Source organism: Puccinia triticina, chromosome 17A (genome assembly GCF_026914185.1).
Source record: "Puccinia triticina chromosome 17A, complete sequence".
In the NCBI taxonomy this organism is placed as follows: Eukaryota; Fungi; Basidiomycota; class Pucciniomycetes; order Pucciniales; family Pucciniaceae; genus Puccinia; species Puccinia triticina.
In genome coordinates, this window is record NC_070574.1 from 3,562,501 (window position 1) to 3,586,310 (window position 23,810).

General features: G+C 43.6%; 6 protein-coding genes across 6 annotated transcripts; 3 read left to right on the forward strand and 3 right to left on the reverse strand.

The window, feature by feature from the left end:
* Positions 1–2,108: 2,108 nt before the first annotated feature.
* Positions 2,109–3,717, reverse strand: PtA15_17A328 (uncharacterized protein; the record flags this gene model as incomplete). Its single annotated transcript, XM_053164433.1, has 5 exons — positions 2,109–2,131; positions 2,427–2,770; positions 2,886–3,328; positions 3,416–3,537; positions 3,618–3,717. 5 exons carry the CDS (start codon positions 3,715–3,717, stop codon positions 2,109–2,111), a joined length of 1,032 nt encoding a protein of 343 aa, XP_053028401.1.
* A 111-nt stretch (positions 3,718–3,828) lies between these two features.
* On the forward strand, positions 3,829–8,055 carry PtA15_17A329 (uncharacterized protein; the record flags this gene model as incomplete). Its single annotated transcript, XM_053164434.1, has 21 exons — positions 3,829–3,904; positions 3,990–4,075; positions 4,141–4,258; positions 4,345–4,508; positions 4,591–4,709; positions 4,783–4,840; positions 4,919–5,111; positions 5,188–5,258; positions 5,348–5,443; positions 5,527–5,550; positions 5,612–5,658; positions 5,723–6,151; positions 6,237–6,468; positions 6,570–6,641; positions 6,720–6,818; positions 6,906–7,055; positions 7,130–7,280; positions 7,374–7,508; positions 7,627–7,652; positions 7,751–7,763; positions 7,862–8,055. 21 exons carry the CDS (start codon positions 3,829–3,831, stop codon positions 8,053–8,055), a joined length of 2,553 nt encoding a protein of 850 aa, XP_053028402.1.
* A 499-nt stretch (positions 8,056–8,554) lies between these two features.
* On the forward strand, positions 8,555–10,048 carry PtA15_17A330 (uncharacterized protein; the record flags this gene model as incomplete). The annotated part of the gene is made up of 4 exons (XM_053164436.1): positions 8,555–8,806; positions 8,878–8,943; positions 9,045–9,748; positions 9,994–10,048. The coding sequence occupies 4 exons, from the start codon at positions 8,555–8,557 to the stop codon at positions 10,046–10,048; spliced, it is 1,077 nt and encodes a 358-aa protein (XP_053028403.1).
* Positions 10,049–10,257: 209 nt separating this feature from the next.
* PtA15_17A331 (uncharacterized protein) lies at positions 10,258–11,537 on the reverse strand (the record flags this gene model as incomplete). The annotated part of the gene is made up of 7 exons (XM_053164437.1): positions 10,258–10,292; positions 10,366–10,458; positions 10,552–10,726; positions 10,861–10,950; positions 11,063–11,101; positions 11,210–11,332; positions 11,436–11,537. The coding sequence occupies 7 exons, from the start codon at positions 11,535–11,537 to the stop codon at positions 10,258–10,260; spliced, it is 657 nt and encodes a 218-aa protein (XP_053028404.1).
* A 2,469-nt stretch (positions 11,538–14,006) lies between these two features.
* Positions 14,007–14,953, forward strand: PtA15_17A332 (uncharacterized protein; the record flags this gene model as incomplete). Its single annotated transcript, XM_053164438.1, has 2 exons — positions 14,007–14,226; positions 14,334–14,953. 2 exons carry the CDS (start codon positions 14,007–14,009, stop codon positions 14,951–14,953), a joined length of 840 nt encoding a protein of 279 aa, XP_053028405.1.
* A 3,809-nt stretch (positions 14,954–18,762) lies between these two features.
* Positions 18,763–19,095, reverse strand: PtA15_17A333 (uncharacterized protein; the record flags this gene model as incomplete). Its single annotated transcript, XM_053164439.1, has 1 exon — positions 18,763–19,095. The coding sequence occupies one exon, from the start codon at positions 19,093–19,095 to the stop codon at positions 18,763–18,765; it is 333 nt and encodes a 110-aa protein (XP_053028406.1).
* Between the last annotated feature and the right edge of the window lie 4,715 nt (positions 19,096–23,810).

Consider the following 23,810-nt stretch of genomic DNA (forward strand, 5'->3'; position numbering starts at 1 on the left):
AGGAAGATCAAAGACATTCATCTTGCTGCATCTCTGTCACCCACACAGTGTCTTGTGGGTTCCGCACCAAAATCCCCAGTTGAATTCAATGGGAAGAGGAGTCGAGTCTTTGATCTGCTCTTGTATTCATCCATTAGTCCTCCAGGATTCTAAGTCAAATAACACATCCTCTGTATTTATTTATTTATACTTTTTTTTAAAAATCTGAGCAATTAAAACAAGTGATTACTTTAATTTGGAAAATGATAACTTTGCACTCAATGTTTACAATTAAAGAAATTGATTGATATTTATACATATATCCCCTCAGATCAATTGCTAATTGCTGAGGGATACTTGAAAGTTTTATTTTTTGAAGGTAACATGTACTTTTTGAGAAGTTGATATTATTTGTGATTTTAGCTGATTTTGTTGAGTTTCTTGGTTTCATTAATTCCTTCCTGCTTGTAATTTTTTTTACTTCAACTATCTTATAATTTATTTGATAGTCTATATATTCCATTTTGTCATTGTCATTATTATTTTGTTTCATTGTATTATTTATTTCATTACTTATTTTACTATTTATTCTTTTTTCATTGTTATGTTTTGCTTTTTTGTGAGAATGTCTTCTATGTGTTATTTATGTTTTGGAAGCAGGCTGTCTTGATGATATATTCACCTAGAAGTCCCAGCATTTTAGGCCAGTCAATCATTGATTGGATTGGATTGGATTGGATTGTCATTTTTTTGCTTGTTCATGTCAATTTGATTTACACCATCACTTGGCTTCAAATTTTTGTATTGTAGTAAATCAATATGTATTTACAAAAAAAAAAATAAAGGGAATTCAAGCCTTAAGGCATGTCTACTTTGCCTACATAATCTACCAGTTTATAGAGTAAGGGCAACAATTTACTTTTCTAAAAATTATTCTTTAGTGCTCAAAATAAGCAGTGGAATTTCAAGAACACATTGATGGATTGTAACCTTGTGCTACACTGAACATATCAACAGAATTCAAATGTAGTGATATCAGTGCAACTCAAGGCTATCATACAAGTGATTCTTAGCTAATATCAATGTTTTAATCATGGCAATGAGCCCACATTGCCTTGCTTTTGGGGGTGGTGAGGCTCATCAGCTTCCATGCCAGAATTGGCTGCTTGGGGCAAGTCTCTCTGTGAGAGAGAACCTGTGGGGCTCTCCTCCAGAGAGGCTGTTTTGAGCTCAGTGCACTGTGCATTATAATGAAGTGGAGTAACTTCCAAAAAATTCTAGGGTTTCATTTGTATGAACCTGGTATCAATTGAATATTGACTCAAGAATGCTGCATGTCTAGGGCTGGACCCCGGGGATGGGGTCAACGGGTATACCCGGCTATCCAACCCAACGGGTTGGGGGCCGGCAGTGTTTTCTTTGTAAAATACCCATTAGGTATTCTCCGGTATAAATGTTGGGACACTTTGCCAATCCCACAAGGACCAAAGGGTATTTGGGCTTGGTAAGAAAGCCTGAGATAGCTTCCTCCGAGTCCGGGCTTTTTGGATTTTTTTTGAATGAAGAAAATCCTAAAAGAGTGTGTAAATTAAGAAATACAAAGTTATAATAGTAGGTCTCATTGGGCGGTTTTGGCAACCTGTAACATAAACTTCCCAAAGCTCCAGAAGTACGCTGAAGAGAACGGGTACCCGCCAGGGAAAATACCCACATCTACCCATGTACCCAACCCATTATCCGCGGGTATTTCCATGGGAGCATCACCCTTGGTTTTTTTCCTTGTATATTGGATGACTTCCCGTCGGAATCTGTGGGTCTCCCAGAAGTGATCTAGACCCCAAAAAGCTAGATTTCCCTGCAAAAATCTAGACTTTTTGGGTCTATGTTGACATCTGAGAGAGTCCCAGATCGCACGGGAAGTCCTCCATTCCCAACAGGTATTACCACGGCAGGGCTGGAGGCTCTTGGGTACCCCGCGGGGTCCAGCCCTATGCATGTCAACTGGTAGCAGTTTCTTGAGCTTTTTTCATAAAGTACCACACTTGTTTGTTTGTTCTGATTGTGTTTTATCATTCAACTAAGCATTAGTAACACTCATTATCATCTCCACTCTCAGGCTCTCAAAGAACTTACATTCTCTTCTCATGAGAATCTAGACAAAGCCGGCAGGTCGCATTCAATACCAGCACACACTAATGGCCAACCGCCAATATAACCATTACAATGCTTGAATTAATTACAAAATTTCTATTTTTGATGGTATTCAACAGAGGATTTTCTGGAGTTGAATTCGGATACTTCGCAGCCTCGTCACGCCCATGGCAAGGTGCCGGTGTATTCATCAATTCCATTGATCGGACACCAATCTAATAAACCTGTAGATAAAGACAACCGTCTAGTTCTAAGCTTATAATTTTTTGAGGATAAGTAAAGAAGGTAACTCGCACCTCGAATCTCGGGATTACTGCTAAGGTAGGGATGGAACCTTCGAAAGCCATTCCGTCTCTTACGCTTCTCCATCAAGCTCAAGTTACAGCCGTATAGATCTTTCTCAAATTCTAGGTAAACCTTTTTTTCTCCTTGGCTCATTGATAATTCAATTTCCCTTAAGTCTGAAATTTCCTTGGTTGATGATCTTGAAGCAAATCTATCCAGGTTAATAGGATCTAACCCGATATATTCAAATCGTTCTTGCGGCCATCTCATCGCTTTTCGGTGTAAATCATTGAATCTTTTAGATTTTATTGAATGTCCGACTACCGTGATGTGTTTAGGATAGTGTCCTGTATACCTGATTTACGTATTTTCAAGGTGAGCTTTTTATGGATGCGAGCGAAAAAACTTTACAAACAGTTTTTTGTTCTTTAAATCAAAACAAATGATTATCACACAATCGACTCACTCACTCTTTGAACCTTGCAACCGAGTATACCAAGTTGGTCCAACTATCCAGTGCAAATTCTTCAGTCGTAGTTTGCAAGGGGCCTAGGGATAATTTGTCATGCAATCCCATTTGGTTGGCAAGGCGGGAGTATGAGCCAGCCTCAGTCGACTGGTTTGCCTGAGGACGTGTCTGACCACCCGAATACACGAGCAGTGCAGATGGATCGCTGGAGACTGTGTGAACGGCCGTCTTGATATGGTTGATGAATGCGACTATCGAACTAGGAGGATGTCTGGCTTGATAGGGCTCCAGGATCCATTCTTTCGGATCGAGTGGATCATGTAGTGCAGGATTGGCGCCGATGTAGATAGCATGGCCAGGAACGATGACCAGTTTTGTAAATTGCGAAAAGCTTGGTGGGACCGGATGTGTCCGGAAAGGTGGAGAAGGGATCTGAAAGTCGAGCTTGGAAATACATACATGTCAAGGGACCCAGAAAGCAATGAGCCACACTTGCGATGAGCTAGAGAAAGGACATGTCTCAAGACAGACCTGTGATTTGAAGGACGTGATTGAAAAGATTGATCGGAGGTTAAAGTAGATACTCAGACAGCAGATGCTTGACAGGATCAAGACCGCCAAGTTCGTTGTCCGAGCACGAGCGAAGAGTGCGGCTGTATATGGGAGGGGTGGTCAGGGTGAGTTCTATGAAGATATTCTTGGGAATGGACGGAAAAATGTTATGGACACTTACCAGATAAGAGTGAGGTGAGTCTGAGCCGATAGCGAGCAACCGATGACCCACGCAATCGATCGGTGGAGGAAGAGACTGGCAAGGGGAGTGAGCTAGGCATACTTCCGAATTCAAGCAAGCCGAGCAGAATACTTCTTATGACGGCCTTGGTTATCAACAACAGAGCCAGTCGAACAGAACACGAACGTATCGAGCTGCTTGTCTACATGAAATGACTAACCAGGACAAAACACCCGAGCTCTTGCCTCTCAGCCCACCCGAGCAGTTCTCCTTTCCATTCGAACCATGTAAGTCATTTCCGCCTGATCTATAAGCAACAACTCTCACCTTGGTATACATAGCATACTGACTCTGTCTCCCCTCTATCCCCAGATGAAATCCAGAATCGTTTCATGCGGGCCTTGTTCGACGTTATCGAACATCAGAAGGTTGGCATCTTTGAAAGTCCCACCGGAACGGTCAGTCAACCTAAAATAAGCATTATCCAGTCAGCCGCCCCGATTAACTCGTCGCACCACACCAGGGCAAATCCCTTTCCTTAATCTGCGCTGCCCTCAGTTGGCTCGAATTGGACCGAAGGAGGGCTACGGAAGGAGCACTGGGCGAATTATTTGCGAAGCTCAAGGCTCAATCTCCACAAGGTCAGATCATCCAGATACTGCCATGTTTGCTCAGAACTAGGGAAAGCTTACCCACTCAAGATATTAAAATCACCGTTAATGGACAGAACCTGATTGGATACTGGAACAACATGTTGAACGCAAGCGGCGTGAGTTGATAGCTGAAGAAGATGCCCTGGAACAGCGACTTCAGTACATTCGTGATCAGGAAGCAGAATTGAAAAAGAAGCAAGGATCAAATCACCGTCGATTTCACTTATCAAAGAAACGCGTTCGTGAACCGGACTCTGATATCTTGCCACTTATAATGACCAACTCTAGAACTCTGGCTGATGATCTTGGCAACTTGCCAGAAAACTGAGAAAGGACATGATGACTCTGACGAAGACTTTGCTCCAGAAGCAATTAATGAGTCAATAGATGAAGTCGGCCCGAGCGGACTCCCACGAAGTGTACAAGAAATGCTTGATAGGTTGGTCACGGCTATGTCTAAGCGGTTTATCCTGGGTTGCTGTTTGGTATGAATCAGTTCTCCCTCCGCACAGGCACACCGGTATAAAACCCCAACACGAAGAAGTCGAACTGGAGCCCGACTGTGTCAAGGTGGGATTTTTTTTGTCTTGGCATCAAACAGTCGTCTATCCAAGATCATCATATTCATTCGTAAATGTACCACTCCAGATTCTTTTCACCTCGCGGACCCATTCGCAATTGACTCAGTTCATCTCAGAAGTCCGTAAGACTTCCTTTCGAGATAGGGTCCGAGTCATCGCCCTTGGCTCCCGTGCAAGCTTGTGTATCAACCAGAGTGTGCGAGACAAAGCCCAAACCCTAGAAGCTATCAATGAAGCATGCATGGACCTCCAAAAGTCAGGTAAAGGGTGAAATTTGGACGCAAGGCTCTGCAGTAAATTCAAGCCGACTTATACCGTACCTATTTGAACGTGAAGAAAAGCGATGTCCACACCTTCCTCCTTTAGACGAACAGGACAGGATGAACGACTTTCGTGATCACGCCTTGGTATGTTAAACACACGTCCACCTTTCGATACCTCAAAACCATGCTAGAGGGAGCGGTGTGATAGATTTTCCGCATCTATTTATTGCTAGGCTCAAATTCATGACATCGAAGAGTTAGCCGAATTAGGCAAAGTCCGAAATTGTTGTCCATACTATGGATCCCGTAAAGCGGTGAGAAGAGCTCAAGTGCGCTTTCTGGACTGGAAATGGACTACTGCAAGATTCTGACGCACCACCTTTTTTGCTTTTCAATTACTTGTCAAGAACAGATTGTCACCCTCCCTTATAACTTGGTGAGTCAGAAAAAGCCATCAGAAGATAAGTTCCTTTGCTGACAAGCTTGCTGAATTATAGCTTCTCCAACACTCATCGCGCGAGGCTCTTGGAATATCTCTGGAAAAGTGAGCTAATTCTTAAACAACAAATTACGGTCGTATAAAAGACTGACTGGGTATATCCTTGTAGGAATGTGGTGATCGTAGACGAGGCACATAACTTGATTGATTCTGTCTTGGGAATCCACACTGTATCATTATCCAATAATCTGATAAACCAAATCCACGAAGCCTTCGAAACTTACGTAAATAAGTTCAGTCTGAAGCTGAAAGGGACAAACTTGGCCTATCTGAAACATTTGCTACGAGTGTTCAACTGCTTGCTCAACTTCTCAAAAAATTGGTCAAAAAATATTCCTCCGAATAAACTACGACACGAAGAAATAATCACGACGAATACCTTGTTAGAGAATTCGAGGGTCTTGGACCAGCTTAATGTTCTTGAACTCGAAAGATATCTTCAAGAAAGCAAAATTATTAACAAGGTAGCAGGCTATGCCACCAAAGGCGCAAAACTGGAAGATAAACGTCGGAACCCACAACAGGGGGATTCAAAGTGGTAAGGGCCTTTTGAAGAAGTCTTTGGTGCAAGTTTCTGGAGCTCATAAATACAATTACGATCTGTTTTGTCTTATTTAAAATAGCTCCCGCTCCCGTTCGGCTTTGGTTACTGCATTCTACAAGATACAAGCCTTCATACTAGCCATGTCGAATGCAGACCAGGACGGAAGAATCCTGATGGTCTCAGAGAGATCCACTCTAGCCGATCCGCCCACGGTTACCATCAAGTACCAACTTCTTGACCCATCATCAAGCTTTTCAGACATCGTTTCACAGGCAAGATCGATAGTTCTAGCGGGAGGAACAATGGCCCCGGTGCGTTTCGTTACTAAAACAACTTTTGCTAGGCTCCTAGTCAAATCACTGATCCTATAACCGGAATCGTTCGAGCTGATAAATTGAGAGTTATGTTCCAGTTAGACGACTTTCATTCACAGTTGTTCCCATTTGTCAGCCCAGACAAGATCGTGGATTTTTCATGCTCGCATGCAAGTATTATTTCTTTCAGCTCCAGAGTCCGGGTCATTTTGAGCCACATTTATTCAATTACAAATTGTCATCTTTAGATCGTTCCCCCCCAACATTTATTGGTCAGGGCTGTATCTAAGGGTCCCATGGGCACAACCCTTCAGCTAAAGTTCAACACAAAGAATGACCCCAAGATGGTAGGAATTTTGATATATTTTCCAGTCACTATTTATTTCGCAATCAGCAACATATGCTGAAAAATGCTCAAACACTTGCAATTCTAGCAAGACGATTTAGGCCAATCAGTTGCCAACGTTTGTAACCTCATTAAGGATGGTGTCGTCTGTTTCTTCCCTTCCTACACTTCGTTGGATACATTAACGGAAAGGTGGAAAAAAACTGGGCTTTGGGCACGCCTAGAAAACAAAAAGAAGGTAAACATTTTTTATTCTTCGTTGAACAGACTAAGCAGCCATCGAACTAAGAATGTCAACTACCTTTTGGTCAGATATTTGTCGAACCCAAAAGTACGACAGATGTTGATAAGATACTAAATGGATACGCTGCAGCCGTAAACCAATCAACAAGTACCCCCTCCCTCTCATGCGGAGGATTGTTGCTTGCTGTCGTCGGTGGGAAACTCTCTGAAGGAATTAATTGTGAGAAAAACTTCGGCTTTTATTTCGGAATCAGCCACTCACGGCAAGATGACTTACTATCCACATCAATTTCCCTGCCTGATTTCTTTTTAGTTGCAAATAATCTTTGTCGGGCGGTCATTGTTATCGGGATCCCGTACCCGAACTCTCAGTCGCTTGAATTGAAAGAACGTGTGAAGTATGTCGAGAACTTGAAGGGAGCTCAAAAAGATTCCGGAAAAACCTTCTGTTAGCCCTCTGACTCCCTCTGTGCAAAATTCAATCAAGCGGTGCCAAAATCAGCAAAAGTCGCAATCTTTTAATTTTCTCTTCTTTTTGTTTTCCCCAATCATCGATCATCTGTCAGATGCTAACTTGGCGTTTAAGGCTGTGGTGCGTGTGGTTTTATTTTCATAATTTCTCTCAGTGATGTTGATTTCTATGGTATTTTTTTCTGTCGGTAAAAAATCTCTAACTGGATTGGATCGCAGAATCAATCCATAGGTCAGTTTGTCTCAGCATGCTCCTATGTCTATGTGTTCCAACGATATATCAATCCCTAAATTCTCGCGACGATAACTCACAATCTCCTAAAATCACAGGTCGAGCAATCAGACATTCGAAGGATTGGTCAGCAATCATACTTCTGGATTCCAGGTATGGAGCGACCGAGAATGTGAACCGATTGCCTGATTGGATCAAGGCTGGCATGAAAACTACGGAAGGCTTTGGCTCACTGATCAAAGATCTGGCCCAGTTTTATAATCAACGAAGACGGGAAGGATTATCGACTTGAGATGTGGGACACCAAAACTATTTTTTGTTCACTTGGACCCCTGCCTCCTTGAACCTGGAGTGCTTAGTTATCATCAAGTGTCCTTGTTTCCTCATTTTGCTCTCATCATGTCTTGGGGCTTCTAACCTCTGAAACGGTGGGTAGATGTTTTGCTTGAGTCATCTAGGCAAGGTAGCACAGATGTCTCGTCAGCTCTTTCCAATGCATGTTTCCATGAGATTTTGCCCGGCATTGCTCCTTCCCAGCAACGGAAACAATGGATTTTTGGTTACATGTGTAATAAGGCTAGATTTGACAACTATGTAGGTAAATATATAGCCACTTCTACCCTCCCAACGAAGAGCGCCCCACGGGGATCACCGGGTCCGGGTGGGAGGCTCTGGCTACGTAAGCTCGATGTCCTTGGCAGGGCTTGGCGGTAACAAGGCTTCAGTCAGCACCAAACGACTCTCCAACTCACCATATATTCCTCAAGACCTACAACCAAAACCACAACACGATGAACCCGCCTGCTTCATCTGCCCAAGTAAACCGACCATCATCCTCATCGAATTCAAACGAATCCAACTCGCCCTCCATCAGCCCTGCCCTACTCACCCGTCGCCGTTTCTTACCATTGGATCCTCCTACTCCCACGAGTACGGCAACCAGAAACAGAACCAGCTCGAGGAACGACACTCACAGAACAGAATATCAGGATTCTACTAATGCTCTAGACACCCGTCGAAGAGAATCAGAGCCTCAACGAAACGTCAGTACCACCACCTTGTTCGACTTGTTTCCTGACAGTCCTCACCTGATATGCTTTATCTACATCCACAGTTGATGGATATTCACCGAGATACCCTAAGAGCAGCCGAGAGGACCATCAGCTTATTGAGAGAACAAGTTGAGCATTCTTGATCCACCGCTTTTTCTCACAGGATGACAACCAAACATCTTTCAGTCAACACACCCCCGATATTCAACATGATGATTATGCTCCGTAGATTCGGCTGCATGATGAACGTGCCCGCTTGTCTATCGCCTCCTTAGTCCCACCACCAGCACCAGTCGGGACCCCAGCGCGGACGCCGACCCAACGAGCGGCGCTTGAACGATCACTCTCCAGCCGGATCGCCATCCTCCAAGCGGACATTGAACGGCAACAGCTGCGGGCTAATGCAGTCGGGCTGATCCGAAGACCGGAGACGGAAGCCCTGCTCGAAGAACGCAACATGCTCATCGCACATCATGCCTCACCACGAATCCCCCCTCGAGCTGTTTCGAACGCATGCCCCACCATCCCCTCCACGACCAGCATTGCAACGCCCAACAGGATTTACTCGGGCCGCTCGTCGTCGGATCGCTGGCTCACTGGTGGCCAGAGGGACAACATCTCCTTCGGCTCATCCTCAGCCCGGCCTTGCTCGTCCGAGTTACAGCGGGACCATTACCATTCTGAACGCTTCCTATCAGGACCTTCTTCCTCGTCAGCTCAAGAGGCATTAGAGCGAGAATGGGAACGCCAACTGGCAGACGGTGAGGTCGACTCAAACGGAGTTCCTATCCTCCCTGACCGCATGAAACAGATGCCGATCGAATGCCCCAATACTTCACGAACCTCGCATCACTCGTTCCCAGGATCGGCTACCACTCATCTCGGCAGACGCAATGTCGACGGCCTCGGCCTTCAACTGGCTCTCGTCGCCTCGTCTTCATTTACGAAAGACACCCGCCATCTCGATCCTTGCCCCAATAATCAACTCAACTTCCAGCCACTCTGTCTCAGATAGGCCTAGCCATCGCCCCCGGGCTCCCCGGGTATACCCGAGGGGATGACTGCCGGTCTAAGTCTCCGAGACGCCTCCTTGCCTGGACCGTATCCGGCCGGTACAGTCCACGGGCAGCCTCAGAGATATCCGCAGATATTTCAGATATTGTAATGAAACTGCTCAGGAGGGTACATAGCGGCTACACGCTGGACTACTTTGACATAGCCACTTCGACATAGCCACTTGAATAGCCACTTAAAAGAAATGAAGAGAAAAAACATGATGTATTTCCAATTGAGAGTGATTCTTGTATGTAAAATAAGATAGCATAAATATAAAAAACAGGAGAAGATTTGGTTTTGTTTGGGAGTCAATCATCACCACTGTTGCCTCTATTATTGTGGTAGAAATGCTGGAATGTTGAGAGGCCTCTGTGAGATTGTGGGATTTATTGACGCTGCCCTCGACAGCTTTCCACAAGATCTATCCAAAAGTATGATTCGTCAGCTTGCGTCTATGCTGATATTTGGTGTTCTCTGGATTTTTATCAATTAACTTTCACAAGTGTTGCCGATTGACATTTTCTTAGTCAGGAACCGAGTGACTACCAGATCTACAATATCTCTCCATTCGGTCATAGCACCAAGCCCTGCACGATGATGTCCAAAAAAAATCATCAGCCAAAAGAAAAACGGGCATGAAAATGTAACGAGGGCCAAATATCTTTCCAGATGGTTCTTACCTTTATCTCCACAAGCCAAAGTTTTTGAGATGGGTCCGTTGACTTCAATTCCAATCTCTTCGGCTACTATCTTGATTTGCTTTCGGGTTAATGGGTGCTCATACATCAGAGTATTCATGGATGGAAAAATGATGACTGGCGTATCTTTCGGGTTGGTCGCCCTTATCAAACTGGTCTGCAAGAGGTTTAACAACGCGGCTTGAGTAAATCAATCCGTTTTCACCATATTTTTTTTTGTCTCTCTATCTTTGAACCCGTCGATGTACTTCCAAGAAGAGGACATGCATCTATAGAAGCTTGTCGACCTACCAATAAGTTATCACACAAGCCGTTGGAGATTTTGGCCAAAGTGTTTGCTGAGCATGGGCAAACTAGAATGACATCTGCCCATCTTCTGAGCTATCGGCGAGAAAAATTAAGCGGAAGCAAAATTATCAGCGGATTTTGTTTGTCGATCTCTCTTTTCCGAGCAGCCAGATCAGAAAAGGGATTATGCGCGACTGCAACCAACCTCAATATGAACAATCGGATCCGGAATTTTCTTCCAACTCTGAAGAGGTAGAAGAATGAGTAAGTTTGTTTCCCGAAACTTTTCTTCAATCCAACAGCAAGCGGCCTACTCGTTTGTGAGAGTTCATACATAGACAAAGCCACACACCTGCCACTCTTCCTCATCAGTCCAGACCTTGACTGGTTCACCCTTAGCAGTAACGAGTTGACTGGGTTCAAAGAAGTGAAGCGCTGATGGCGTTGTGACTACCTGGACTTCTAACATCTCATACTGGCAAATTTACAAGACAGGATGGATCAGTCTCCATGGGCCAAAAAAAAGAACATCGACTACAACCGATAAGAGAGGGATGAGTCTAGCATCGTAATCTGACCTTCGAAAGTTCTTGAACTATCGTTGGAAGCTTGATAGTGGCCACACTTCCCGAGGTACCGATCAGAACATTCAGTTTGCCGGGCTTCGACTGCTCTTCCATTTTGGTTTCTGCTGGAAATGTTTGCAGCCTCAGGTACGGCTGTCAAGCCGAGTAGAGGTACATGCAGCTCGGGTAACATTGTTAACGCAGCTAAGCGTCTCTACCAAATATTACCTTGGCTGGACGGGGGTCTGCGTGTATGTAGCAGATATCGTTGACATCAGGAACCCCAGCTGGATATGTGCACATCATGCTTGGTTCGAGACTTGCCGCTAAAATCTGGATACATTCTCGGAATGTGAGCGCCGACTCGGACCGCGAGTCTGAGGGGACAGAGAGCGCGGCCGCTGGTCGCTTGGCTTCAGAAGTCACGGCCGTTCAACGACTCAGCCCTCAACGAGGGATCTCATAAAGTCGGCGAGCCTACCGGGAAAGAGGACATCTCTCGGTCACTGGGATTGTCCGCTAATGGTACCGAAAGAGGGAGTCCACAGTCTCCAAGCTGGCGATTGGATGCTGGACCGGCAACACGGGAGAGATTTTGATGCCGCCTTACGCCGCAAGGAACGGCCAGTCTTCCCCTGGAACCTCAGGTTATCCCAGGTTCCTTGGCCTGCTGGCGAAGGCAACACAGTCCGATCGGAACAACAAACCACTGGGCACCACTCGGCCTCTGGTGACTACTGGGAAAAACTATATAAAGACGGCCAAAAGTAACCTTAGCCTTCATCCTCATCCTCATCCTCATCCTCTCCTCGGTCGCCTTACCTCACACAAGACACAGCATTCTTATCCACATCTGCTCATTGCCCGTTGAACAGACTATCTTTCATTCGTTCGTTGGAATCTTCCTTCTTTCCATCAGATCCTCAATTTTACATCATACCATCATGAGACCTTTTACCAGCCGAAAAGTCAAACTATCGACTTTCGCGTTTCTCGCATCCCTTGTAGTACTCGTTCCCGCCGTTTGCTTCTCGGGCAAAACTTTAGGCCACAAACTCAGGAAAAAGCAGCTGCCCGTTCACTCCGAAGACTGGATGATACTCGGTAGCCATGGCCTAATGCTTACTTATTACCAAACCGGGCGGAAACATGTTAACGGCATTCCCGTCATCTTTCGCAGGGAGAGCGACATCACACTCTTCTCTTCAATCTGAACCGGCCTGAAGAGAAGCCAAGATGACTTCCTCGAGTGGAACTCCGAACTCGTGACGAACCTCAAGAGTGCACCATTGCAAACCGCCACCTCTCGTGATGTCGTCACACGCGCTGGATTGGTTCATCTCACCCGAAACTCTCGAGGACAAGATGCGGTCCGAATCGAAGCTTCACCTCTGTTGAGGAAGCCTCTCACCCTCTCTCCCTACACTTCCAACCAAATCGCCAAGCGATTCACACGAGTCAAGCGCTCTTCAAAGAAGCGAAAGCCAAAGTCGGCACCAGTCCAAAGCCATCTCCAAAACCAAAGGCTCGGCCGCACTATAAACTCAAACCATGCACAACTAGATGTCATGAAGGGTGCAATAATTCAAAGTGAGCTGCTGTTTGTTTCGTCAAACTTTACCGCAACTTGTTTCAATCATTTGCTTTGCTTCGTTTTTCTCCCCAATAGCAAAAATCACTTGGTACACCGGCCACGGCTTATTGAATGCTTCATATTGCGCACAGAAATGCGAGGTCTGAATGATTCAGCATGACCTCCGCGGTCTTCTCCTGCCCTTGTCTGAATCTGCAGCCGGATGGACCCCACCCGACAGCTCCTTGATCATCGCTGTCACTCAAGAGTGGAGGATGAGACCCAAATGCGGGGATTTCTTCGAGTTCGTGGTTGCCGACAAGAACGTTGGTTAAGTCGGGAAGTCCGGTACGCTACATCATATTGATTCTATTCATCATCCGTGAAATACAAATTGACGGCGCTTTGCTTGTTGTGCACCACTGGTCGCTCATGAAGACTTGAACAAAGCCGCCTTTACTCGCCTCTTTAACCTCGTGTTGGGGTTGTCTCTGGCCTCGCCATGCAAAAGGTCGCACCACCCAAGAAGTGAAACGTAGCCCTCTATGGGCCTCGGATATTCTAATCTTTTTCATTTTTTTTTCGAAACTAGTAGTTTTTACCCTTGATTTGCTTCGAGCTGGTTTTTTGTCTTGCTCTCTGTTGCTCTTGATCCTCTGAAGCGTGTGGAATGCTGTTTATTGAGTCCTTTTCCTCGTGATCTAATCCATGCCTGTTTTATTACAAAATACTCTGATGTAAAATGGTTCTCGTTCATCGCACGAGAACATCCCGGCTTTGAGCATCCCAAGTATGTTGCACAGTCAAGCTGTACTATCTTTACTTATTAGCACAATGAGTGTTTCAACCCCACTGCAACAAATCGGCAGTGCTGCGCTTCTTCCGCAGCTTCCGCGGGTGTGCGGCGGCTTCGCGAAATTCGAGTGGAAAGCAGTTCAAAATTGATCAAGTGGCCAACCATCACAAGACCGACTTTTCATCCTGCAGGTTCGACTATCACCCCTAGAATAATGCCGCTCCTCAAGAACTGTGTTGAGCGCTGCTCACCTTCGATTTATAATCTGACTGCATCAACTCTGAAAAACTCTCCTCGCATCATTCTCTCCAACCGTTTGCCTAATCGGTCATATCATTCTTACTCATTGCCAGGACAACTTCGGATCAAGGAACTGAACAGGGCCTCACCACAATATCTGAATGCAACAAAAAAGCCCACAATCTTAAGACACGGTAAGCTTTGTATTGCTCAACTTTAATGTCTCGTTTCTCTGGAACCTTCTCGTCGTCCGAGATGTAAAATATGACCAACTGATTCCCAAATTCTGCCAAAACACCAGAGCGATCGATTTTCATCCAAACAGAACCAACGCCAAATGCCGATGCGTTAAAGTTTATACCAGGCAGACCGGTGATGAAAAGTGGCAGCCGAGAGTTCCTCGTAGGCGACGATACCCGATCATCGCCACTAGCACGATCACTGTTATCGGTTGAAGGCGTAAGATCGGTATTTTTTGGGCCCGATTTCATCAGTATCAACAAAGAAAGTGGACTAGGTTGGCCAACGATGAAGCCGGAAATTTACAGCCTTTTGATGGAATTTTTCAGTGCTAGCGATCGACCGGTTGTTCAAGAAGGTCCAATTGAAGAAGACTCTGGTCCGCTTGACACCCGGATTAATGATGATGATAGTGAAGTTGTGGCGATGATCAAAGAGCTGTTAGATACAAGGGTCAGGCCTGCAATCCAGGAAGATGGTGGCGATTTGGAGTACAAGGGGTTCAATGAAGAGACTGGGGTTGTTCAGCTGATGCTCAAGGGTAGTTGTCGGGGATGTGATAGCAGTGCGGTGACTCTCAAGAGTGGAATCGAACGGATGCTGATGCATTACGTACCGGTCAGCTTCCAGTCTTCGCACTTATTTCCAACTAATTCTATGCTTGTTATCAGGAATGACTGAAAATTTCTCTGCTAACGATTGATCCCTTGTTTTCTTTTTTAGGAAGTGCAATGTGTAGAGCAAGTGCAGAGTGAAGAGGAGAAGATGGCTGAAGACGAATGTATGCATCGAATTATCTTTCTGTTGCTCTGATCAGGCTCTAATGTTAGAAATCATGCCCTTCTCATTTTCATGCAGTTGCTAAATTTGAAGCTCGTCTTCGAGGAGGAGGAAAAACGGTGGATATTTAATGCCAAGCAGGAGCCAAATTTACGGTGCAGTAACTTTCCTGTCATGGGTCATTTCACACCACAATTTGTCTTTGTTTCTTATGATTTGTATATCTAACCATGCAAGCAGTCTCATCTCTCCTCATCACGTTGTTTTGCTTTTGTGGCTTGCAATCTCCTCATCATCTTTCATTTAAAAATGTGTGTATTCCATTCTACCCATTCCATAGATAGCACTAGTTTCTTTGGAAGCAAGGAATATGTATGACATTGAATTCATCTTCTGCCAGGAGCTTGTATAGATATTAACCAGATAAATATAGGGTCTTGATGAATCGACTACCGATATTTCGACTTTTGACTACCAGCCAGCGCATACGTCGGGAGGACCAATGCTCGACTTGCGCCCGGGTTGCACGGACCAAAAAATGACCCGGGTGCATTGTGGTATTTGGAAGTCAAAAAGTAAAATTCGGAAAGGTAGCCGGAAATATGATTTGGGGCTTGATTAATCGACGACCTATTTTTTAACTTCCGACTTCCAAACACTGTTTATGTTGGGAGGACCACTCCCCGACGTTGCGCCCAGGTTGCGCGGACCAAAAATTGACCCGGGCGCATATTGGTAGTCAGGGGTTGAAATTGAAAATACAAAAGGTAGTTGGAAATATAATTTCGGACTTACTTCGCACACTGCGAAAAACTCTTCGCGCACTGTGGGGGTCGTCGTCTTGACGTCCCGCCCCCAGTGCGCGCTTTCGCCACGGCTCTTCGCGCACTTAGGGTGTTCAAAGTTGACTTGCATAAAATCATAACACCATAAAATCATAAAATTCTAAGCTGAAAAAAATGTGTTGCACCCAAGCACTCAAGTTAGAGCAACATTTCTAGAACGGTACATATGAAATCATCACTTGAAAGTTTTATAATTTTATGATTTTATGCATTGAAAATTTTATGATTTCAACTTTGAACACCCTTACTGCATTTTCCGCCGAAAAAACGGCTTGCATTTCTTGAGATATTTTTTGATGAATCAATAGAATGACTGTTTATGATCCCCCTAAAAAATAATCAAGTCATTTAGGGGTCTCCTTGAGCCTAAGTAGCCCCAAGAATTTCACAGTATCATGGTACATGTGCAAATTCATGACCTGATAATTTTCAGAATTTTCACCAGCTTTCCTGTAGCCCAAATAGGTATTGCGTTTATTATTTTGCGTATATGTATAACTTTTTTTTTACACACACCAAAGGCACAAAATTTTGAAAGCACAGATAAATATGCTTCAAATTAATTCCCTGAAATTCCTAGCAATAGTGTGTCATTATAAAATGAGATATAAGGGGTGCACAGCAGGCTTAGTAGGAAAATTACTGCTAACTGTATAGCTTTTTTGTTACACACCCAAACAGTCCCCAAATTTCAGAAATGTTTTTGTTGTGGATATTCTCCGCGCCATGAATTTCTTGGCAATAGTGTGTCATCATAACATGAGATATAAGGGGTGTGTGGCGGGCTTAGTAGGAAAATGGCTGCTACATGTATAGATTTTTTGTTACACACTGAAACAGTCTGAAATTTTCAGGAATGTTTCAATTTTGCATATTCTCCGCGCCATAAAGCTCTTAGCAATAGTGTGTCATTAAAACATGAGATAAGTTAGCAGTAATTTTCCAACTAAGCCCGCCGCACTACATCTCATGTTATCATGACACACTATTGCCAAGAAATTTATGGCGCGGAGAATATCCATAATGAAAACATTTCTGAAATGTTGGGACTGTTTGGGTGTGTAAAAAAAAAGCTATACAGTTAGCAGTAATTTTCCTACTAAGCCTGCCGCGCACCCCTTATATCTCTGGGAAAAATTCTGAAAATTATCAGGTCTTGAATTTGCACATGTGCCATGATACTGTGAAATTTTTGGGGCTAATGGGGCACAGGAAGCGATATTACAGGTCCCTGCCGTGTTAAAATATGATTTTTTCATGTCAATTTCCTCTAGGCTCAAGGAGACCCCTAAATGACTTGATTATTTTTTAGGGGGATCATAAAAAGACATTCTATTGATTCATCAAAAAATATATCAAGAAATGCAAGCCGTTTTTTCGGCGGAAAATGCAGTGCGCAAAGAGCCATGGCGAAAGCGCGCACTGGGGGCGGGACATCGAGACAACGACCCCCACAGTGCGCAAAGAGCTTTCCGCAGTGCGCGAAGTAAGTCTGTATAATTTTTGCAAAAATGGCAAAAATTAAAAAAAACTCCTCACTGCAGCGCCCAAGCCCCACCAAAACTTTACAGGGGGCAGCATGGCATTAGTAGCACACCCCATTCCTGGGGTGTGCTACTGTGCGCACATTTTTGTTGAGGGGGGGAAAAACCAGAAGTTCACAGGATGACAAGACTGTGACACTTGAGGGAGTGAGAAATTGGTTCTGATTTGCCAGAGAAGAAACTCCTGAGGCAATCATGTGTAGACTATATACATGACTGACAGTGTTTTAGTAGAAGCATAGAGAAACTAAGGTATAAGAATACTCTAGCTCAACAATTTTGGCAGGTATCCCACTAATGAAAACCACCAAAACCTTGGCCACAGTGCCCCAAAGGGTCCCAGAATTTTACAGTTCACAGATTAAGCTCTTAAACAAATATGGCGAGCTGCATGGCACTATCACACCCCAGGAATGGGTTTGGCTAAGGTTTTGGTGGTTTCCTTAGTAGGACACCAACCAAAATGGGTGCACAGTAGCACACCCGATTCCTGGGGTGTTATAATTTGGGGCAGGCTAAATGCACACCAAAGATTTACTTCATGCACACCAAAAATGGAGTGAACAGTAGTTCACTCCAAAATTTTTGGTGTGCACAATATGTGTCCACTCCAAATTGAGTGGATGATGGTATACTCCAAAAATCCCCAAAAATTGGAGTACCTCCGAAACAACAAATCATCTCCACAACTTTTGTCTCCCAAATGGAGAAAAACTATGTATTGTGCAGAAGATTTTTTTTTTAGAAAAACACTTGTTTGCTTGATTTTTTCGCAGAGCCAGACTTAGGACTTCAATTATTGGCAACCAGATGACAAGTCATATATCTCATATCATTTCGGGTACTCTCTTCAGATGTTTGATATACGCCCATGGAGAATGCCAATGAATAATCAACCGAGAGCCTGGAGGTTTGTGTTCCATTTCGTTCAAGCAATACGTATCCAAATCGTGTCTTGAAATAGCCCTTCCCCTGGGGCCTGGGGCCTTAGCCAACATAGAGAAACAGGATATAAAGCCCCCTTAATATAATAATTCCGTGTACTTTCGCTAGACCTTTACTACTTTTTACTAGTACCCCGTCCGTTTTTCTGGAAGGTCCTAGGAGCTCATCGTACCTTTTCAATTCGGAATTTTGAATAGCGAGACGAGACGTTCACCGCGAAGCATCCAGTTCCACCTTCGCAATCACAAATCAGGATACATCCAAAACCATTCAGCTTGATAAGAAACTTTGCCTGCATGCCGAGGGGAGGCATGAAAAAGAAAATGGGGATGTCCGCATCAGCTTACGTAAATATGTCCAATTCATCGGTTCCACTTCAAATTTTATCTTGAGCGTCGCCGGGGCTTCTTCCCGGAACATGAGGCGAATCGGTTTTCAAGGGGTGAGAGAATCCGTGAGCTTGACAAAATCGGTCGACCCTCTTTTGCACGCGCGACGGTAATGCTGACTCCATCGCCTCCGGACAAGTATCTTCACTAGGGGAGAGCTTGTCGTAATTCTTCGGTCCAGTTCGAATCTTGTCTTTAACTTTCTTCATTAATGATGAGCTCTGTGGTTCCGAAATATCTTGATTACGCGAAGGTTGAGGTGAAGCTTCCTCGATCATTTTTCTAAAATTTGGCCAAGAACGAGATGACATTATTCCCATTGAGGGGAATGAATGCGACTACCGAGGCTCTCTACACAGTTGGTATTGCGGTAAGGAAGCTGGCCTCTCTAATTTAATCAGCTAGTCCAGAGTGAAACACGTGAGCCAAAGGGGCGCCCTCTAAGTCGATTTTGAAAACGATGCTCTTCACTATAATAATATATGATTTACCTTAGACTCAGAGGGAGAATTTTACCTATCCTTCTTCTTCTTAGTTTCGACATATGATCACGTGAGAATAATCCAATTGTGAAATTTACTGGCAAACAATTGATCCCTCATTCTGATTAACCCCATGGTTCTGGCAAAGAAACTTCGTGACCACCCATCTTGAAAGGCAAAGTAATGATAATTATTCGGTAGATTTTTTCTGCCAAGTTATATGGGTGTGTGTATGTATGGTATTTTGTCAGTTTGTTTGAAATTGAATATTTAGTCCGAAAGGGATTTGGGAGTATGCTTGAGGACAAATGTATCACCATGGCCATGGTTGATACCCCGTCTGCAACTGCATCCAAAGGCACGATCAAGGGAAAACAGATCACCACCTCGTTTATTATTGTATCCTGACCTCATTGATCTCAATACACAGCAACCACAATCAGATATCTTTTCCCTGAAAACACGGAACAAAAATCCTCCAACTGCAGCCATGCTGATGGCTGCCTGATATAACAGCAGTCTCTGAGTTCAACTCAACGCCGCAGGCCTTCAAGATTTATGGTATACCAGTTGATGCTCTCACGAAAGCAGAATTCAGAAGAAACATAAGACAAGATAACATCTCCAAAGTAACTGTGTTTAAAATCATGGCAAAACAAGGAGAATTAACGATAAAAATCCTCATGAGTATGTTGAATTCAGAGTTCAAGTGAATGAAAATTTTGTGATCTACAAGAGGTACAAAGCCGATTGGAAATGCCTCATGTGCGATGGGGAAGCTCCATATTCATTGCGAAATTGAGAAACGCGCTTAATCCAGCATCCTTTCAGAGGCGTATGGACCGCAGCGAGTTTCGCTATTCATTGCAGTTCTAAGATACATGAGATTGTGATGAAGATGAGGACTGCACCAGCCTTCGCAAATCGATACAAAGGTAAAACTGAAACCAAATTTCCGCCCAGTTGGGTGTTGCAACACTATGTCAAGGGCAATATGGCACTTTCCTCCGATTCCCTACGTACTGACATCCCTATTTTAACCACATTTTCCCCCTCAGCGAATGAAATCTGGCAATAAGGAATGCCCCAAAGCTTGAAGTTTAGCCTGATCTCAAGATGTAGCTTAATTTTTACTTGTTATCAAATTTCAGGACCTTATATCATGCTAGCGCTTTTGTGGGATCCTTGACATTCTCCCACCTAAATTCTTCGTCGACCCGCCGAGAGCGAACTTCACTAAGTCCCTCTCTTGCCTGAGGCTTTGCCGGAGGGACTTATGACTAATCAGGGATTCGCGCATGAGAGATATTTTTGTTTTGGTGGTGTTTTCCTTTGGGCCACCAGAACTCAACTCTGACCATTGCAAACCTTCTAAGTTTTTGGTGGATGGTACGCCTGCATCTGCCCCTCCTTCTCATTTAATATCAGACTCCCTTGCCTCAATCTTCATCCCTTTTTGTATTTTTTGAAAAGTCCCATTTTTGAAGAAATCAACCGGATCACACAGAAAAGGTGCGAGTGCGCTCAGCCAAAGCGCTGTACTTTGATTGAAATATTATTTTCTCAATCAAATGTTTAAAAACTTTGAGTGAAGAAATAGAGAATCTGAAAAATGTGTAAAATATGAGAAAAAGCATGCAATAGGGGGTACCAAATATGACCAAACCCACCATTACCTAATCAACGGGTCTCACACAATACTTGATTGCAAAAGCAAAAAAAAGGTTCTTTTTTGGCCAGGGCCTGTCAAATATAAGACAAAAAAAAACCTGCTCTCAACAAAATACATCTGATTTTGAAGTACGAATCAAATCATCCCAGCAAAAATATCATCCACACCCCAACCTCAACCACCCTGACTTCATTTGATTCTGTTTTTTTCAAGGTAAGTTTTTACCTCCACTTCCATTCAAAGTATACTTATACCTTTGATCCCATTGATCTCTTTCTCATACTTCTTCATCATACCAACAGAATGGCCCAAAACAATTTTTTGGCAGCAAAGAAACCAACACGGAAGGAATCAAGGTCCTTCCTTAAGAACCAATTCCCAAAGAGCAATTCAGGAGAGGTGGATAAAATTGCTACTACCCAAGGTCATCTGAAGCAAGAAGATTACCTTATCATAATCAACTGGCTCAGAGACAGGAAAAACTACATAGCTTGTTTTGGAGACAACAAGGCCCCTAAATTTGGACGACCAGTTAAAGGGAAGATCAATGGTTAGGAGTTAATGGCTATCAACCTTTGCAATCAGTCTCCCTCAAAAATTGATCTCACACCTCAACAAATGAAAGATTGATTCATGTCTCACCGGACAAAATACAAGAAGGCTCATACACAATTGCTTTCTACTGGATTTGGTCTATCCCCCAACGATCAACAAGCTGGAATCAGTACAATTGCTGAGAAGCTTGACAGCATGTGTGCCCTTTATGCTGACATGGATGACTTATTTGGTGATCGTCCGGATGAGAATCCTTGGTTTTGGAAAGATGCAGATGATTCAAGTCATTCTTCTGAGGATCATTCAGATGACAAAAACCAAGACGGCTCCGATGGCTCAGATGAAGAGAAGCAATCAAACTCCTCCACAATCAATCCTTTGTTGAGAAGTCGAAAGAAGCATCAAAAAAATGGACCCAAACCAACCTCTGATGATGATAGCTCAATTGAGTACGTTGAGAAGAATTAAGTGAATGTAAGCACACCTAAATCATTCATACAAATTGTTTTGTTTCATAACTAAACTGGATACAAATTGAAATTCTTAGAGCAAACATTCAGATCATTCAAACAAAAATCAAGGAGATCCAAAAGCTGTGGCAAGATTAGATGTATGTTTTTACTTGAAATCAAATTCATTCAAATAATGTTTACTGATACATGCTCCTGTCCAGCTTTCCAAGAAATTGTTTGTTCAACAATGTGATAGCCTTCCATCAGGCAACAATTTTATCAACACAAGAAGAAATTCTAAAATGATCAATCTGGCCTCTCAAATTGATCTTGACAACACTTCACAAGATATTGGCCTGCAAGACAACAATGATTTGAACAACTATCCATCAAAGTAAATGGGATCAAAGAGGAAGCGCAAGCAACTTTATAAATCAATTTCAACAGCTTTCACCAAAACTTCTCAAAAGGACAATTCCAATCAAAGTGAAGCACCAAGCCCAACAAAGAAAACTGCATCAAAGAAGAAGAAGTCCACATAGTTATCAGCTTCCAAGGTTGCAGTACACAATACAACTGATGAAGACTCCAGTCGAACTAAGAAACCAGCTTCAAGAAAGAAGAAGCACAAAGCTTCATCCACTGGTTTGGCAGCTGCTGAGCGTGCCTTGGATGATTTGACAAATGACAACACATCTTCTGAAACTCCCAGGCCTAGTCCAAATAAAGGGAAACACCAAGCTCCAAACTCCAAAAACATCACCAGGGGAGATATGTTCCCACTCCCCAGGGAGTGCCACCGCTGAATTTTATGTGAGTTTTGGTCGGATGTCAGCCGGATGGGAATAGTAACTTATCCCTAATCTGATCAAGAACTCTGTCAGAAGTGAGTCACAAGAAAGTTGAAATTAATCCAGAAGTGATTCACAATTGATGCATAAGTAAGGCAAAGAAATGAGGCTGAATTGAGTCTCAAGACAGCTAGAAGAAATGTGGGAGCTAACACAATGTTGTGTAGAACTCTTTGATTTTCTTTTTGTAATTGTAGTACAACTGATGTGCAATGAGAAATTAGTACAAGCCATTCAAACAGTAATTCCTGTTGAATATGTGTTGCGCATCAGTGTAACTGAATCATTACTCCGGAAAGATTTTGTGTTTTGGAATGCCCTTGCAAAGAAGCATGCTTTGCCCCACCTCAAGCCCCATTCCACTGTGCAGGACAGGCAGGGTGAATGTGAAATCTGCCAAGGAAGTGTTATATTTTAAAAAAGATACTACTCAAAAAATAAAAAGAGCTATAAGGCTAACTGGATGGCTAGATAATGGTTACTTAACTGCAAGTTTCATTCATGTGAGGTACCAATGCTTTGGGGGAAAACCTTATATTTTGCAGTTGTAAGTGAGGTCACTCCCACATATCCCACATATTGGATATTCAATTGTCAAGTTAAACACAGAAAAAAAATCTTCATGAATATACTTGCCTGTGAGTTTACATAAAGATTCAATATCCCAAAGGGCAAAGGGGAGATGATTTCACGTTCATGATATGTTCAAGTTGAACCTGCATGCTCTTGTAATCAAGTAGCAATTTGGACCACCCTAACCCAACCTGCAGAGCTCAAGAGCCCAAATACAAGTGCCAAACAAAGTCAAAATATATTTTTTGATATTGTCATGCTCAGTGATACCCCCAGTGGCCCATCTCTGGAACGTTTCAAAAGGAACACGCTATCTCCCCTGTCTTTCTCAGTTCGCATTTGTGTAACAGAATAAATCAAATTACCCATCCCTTTCCACAAATGTCTTCAACATTCTGTCTCGGCCAATTTATCATCACCTTACCTTCCACTAGGACTGTAACACTTACT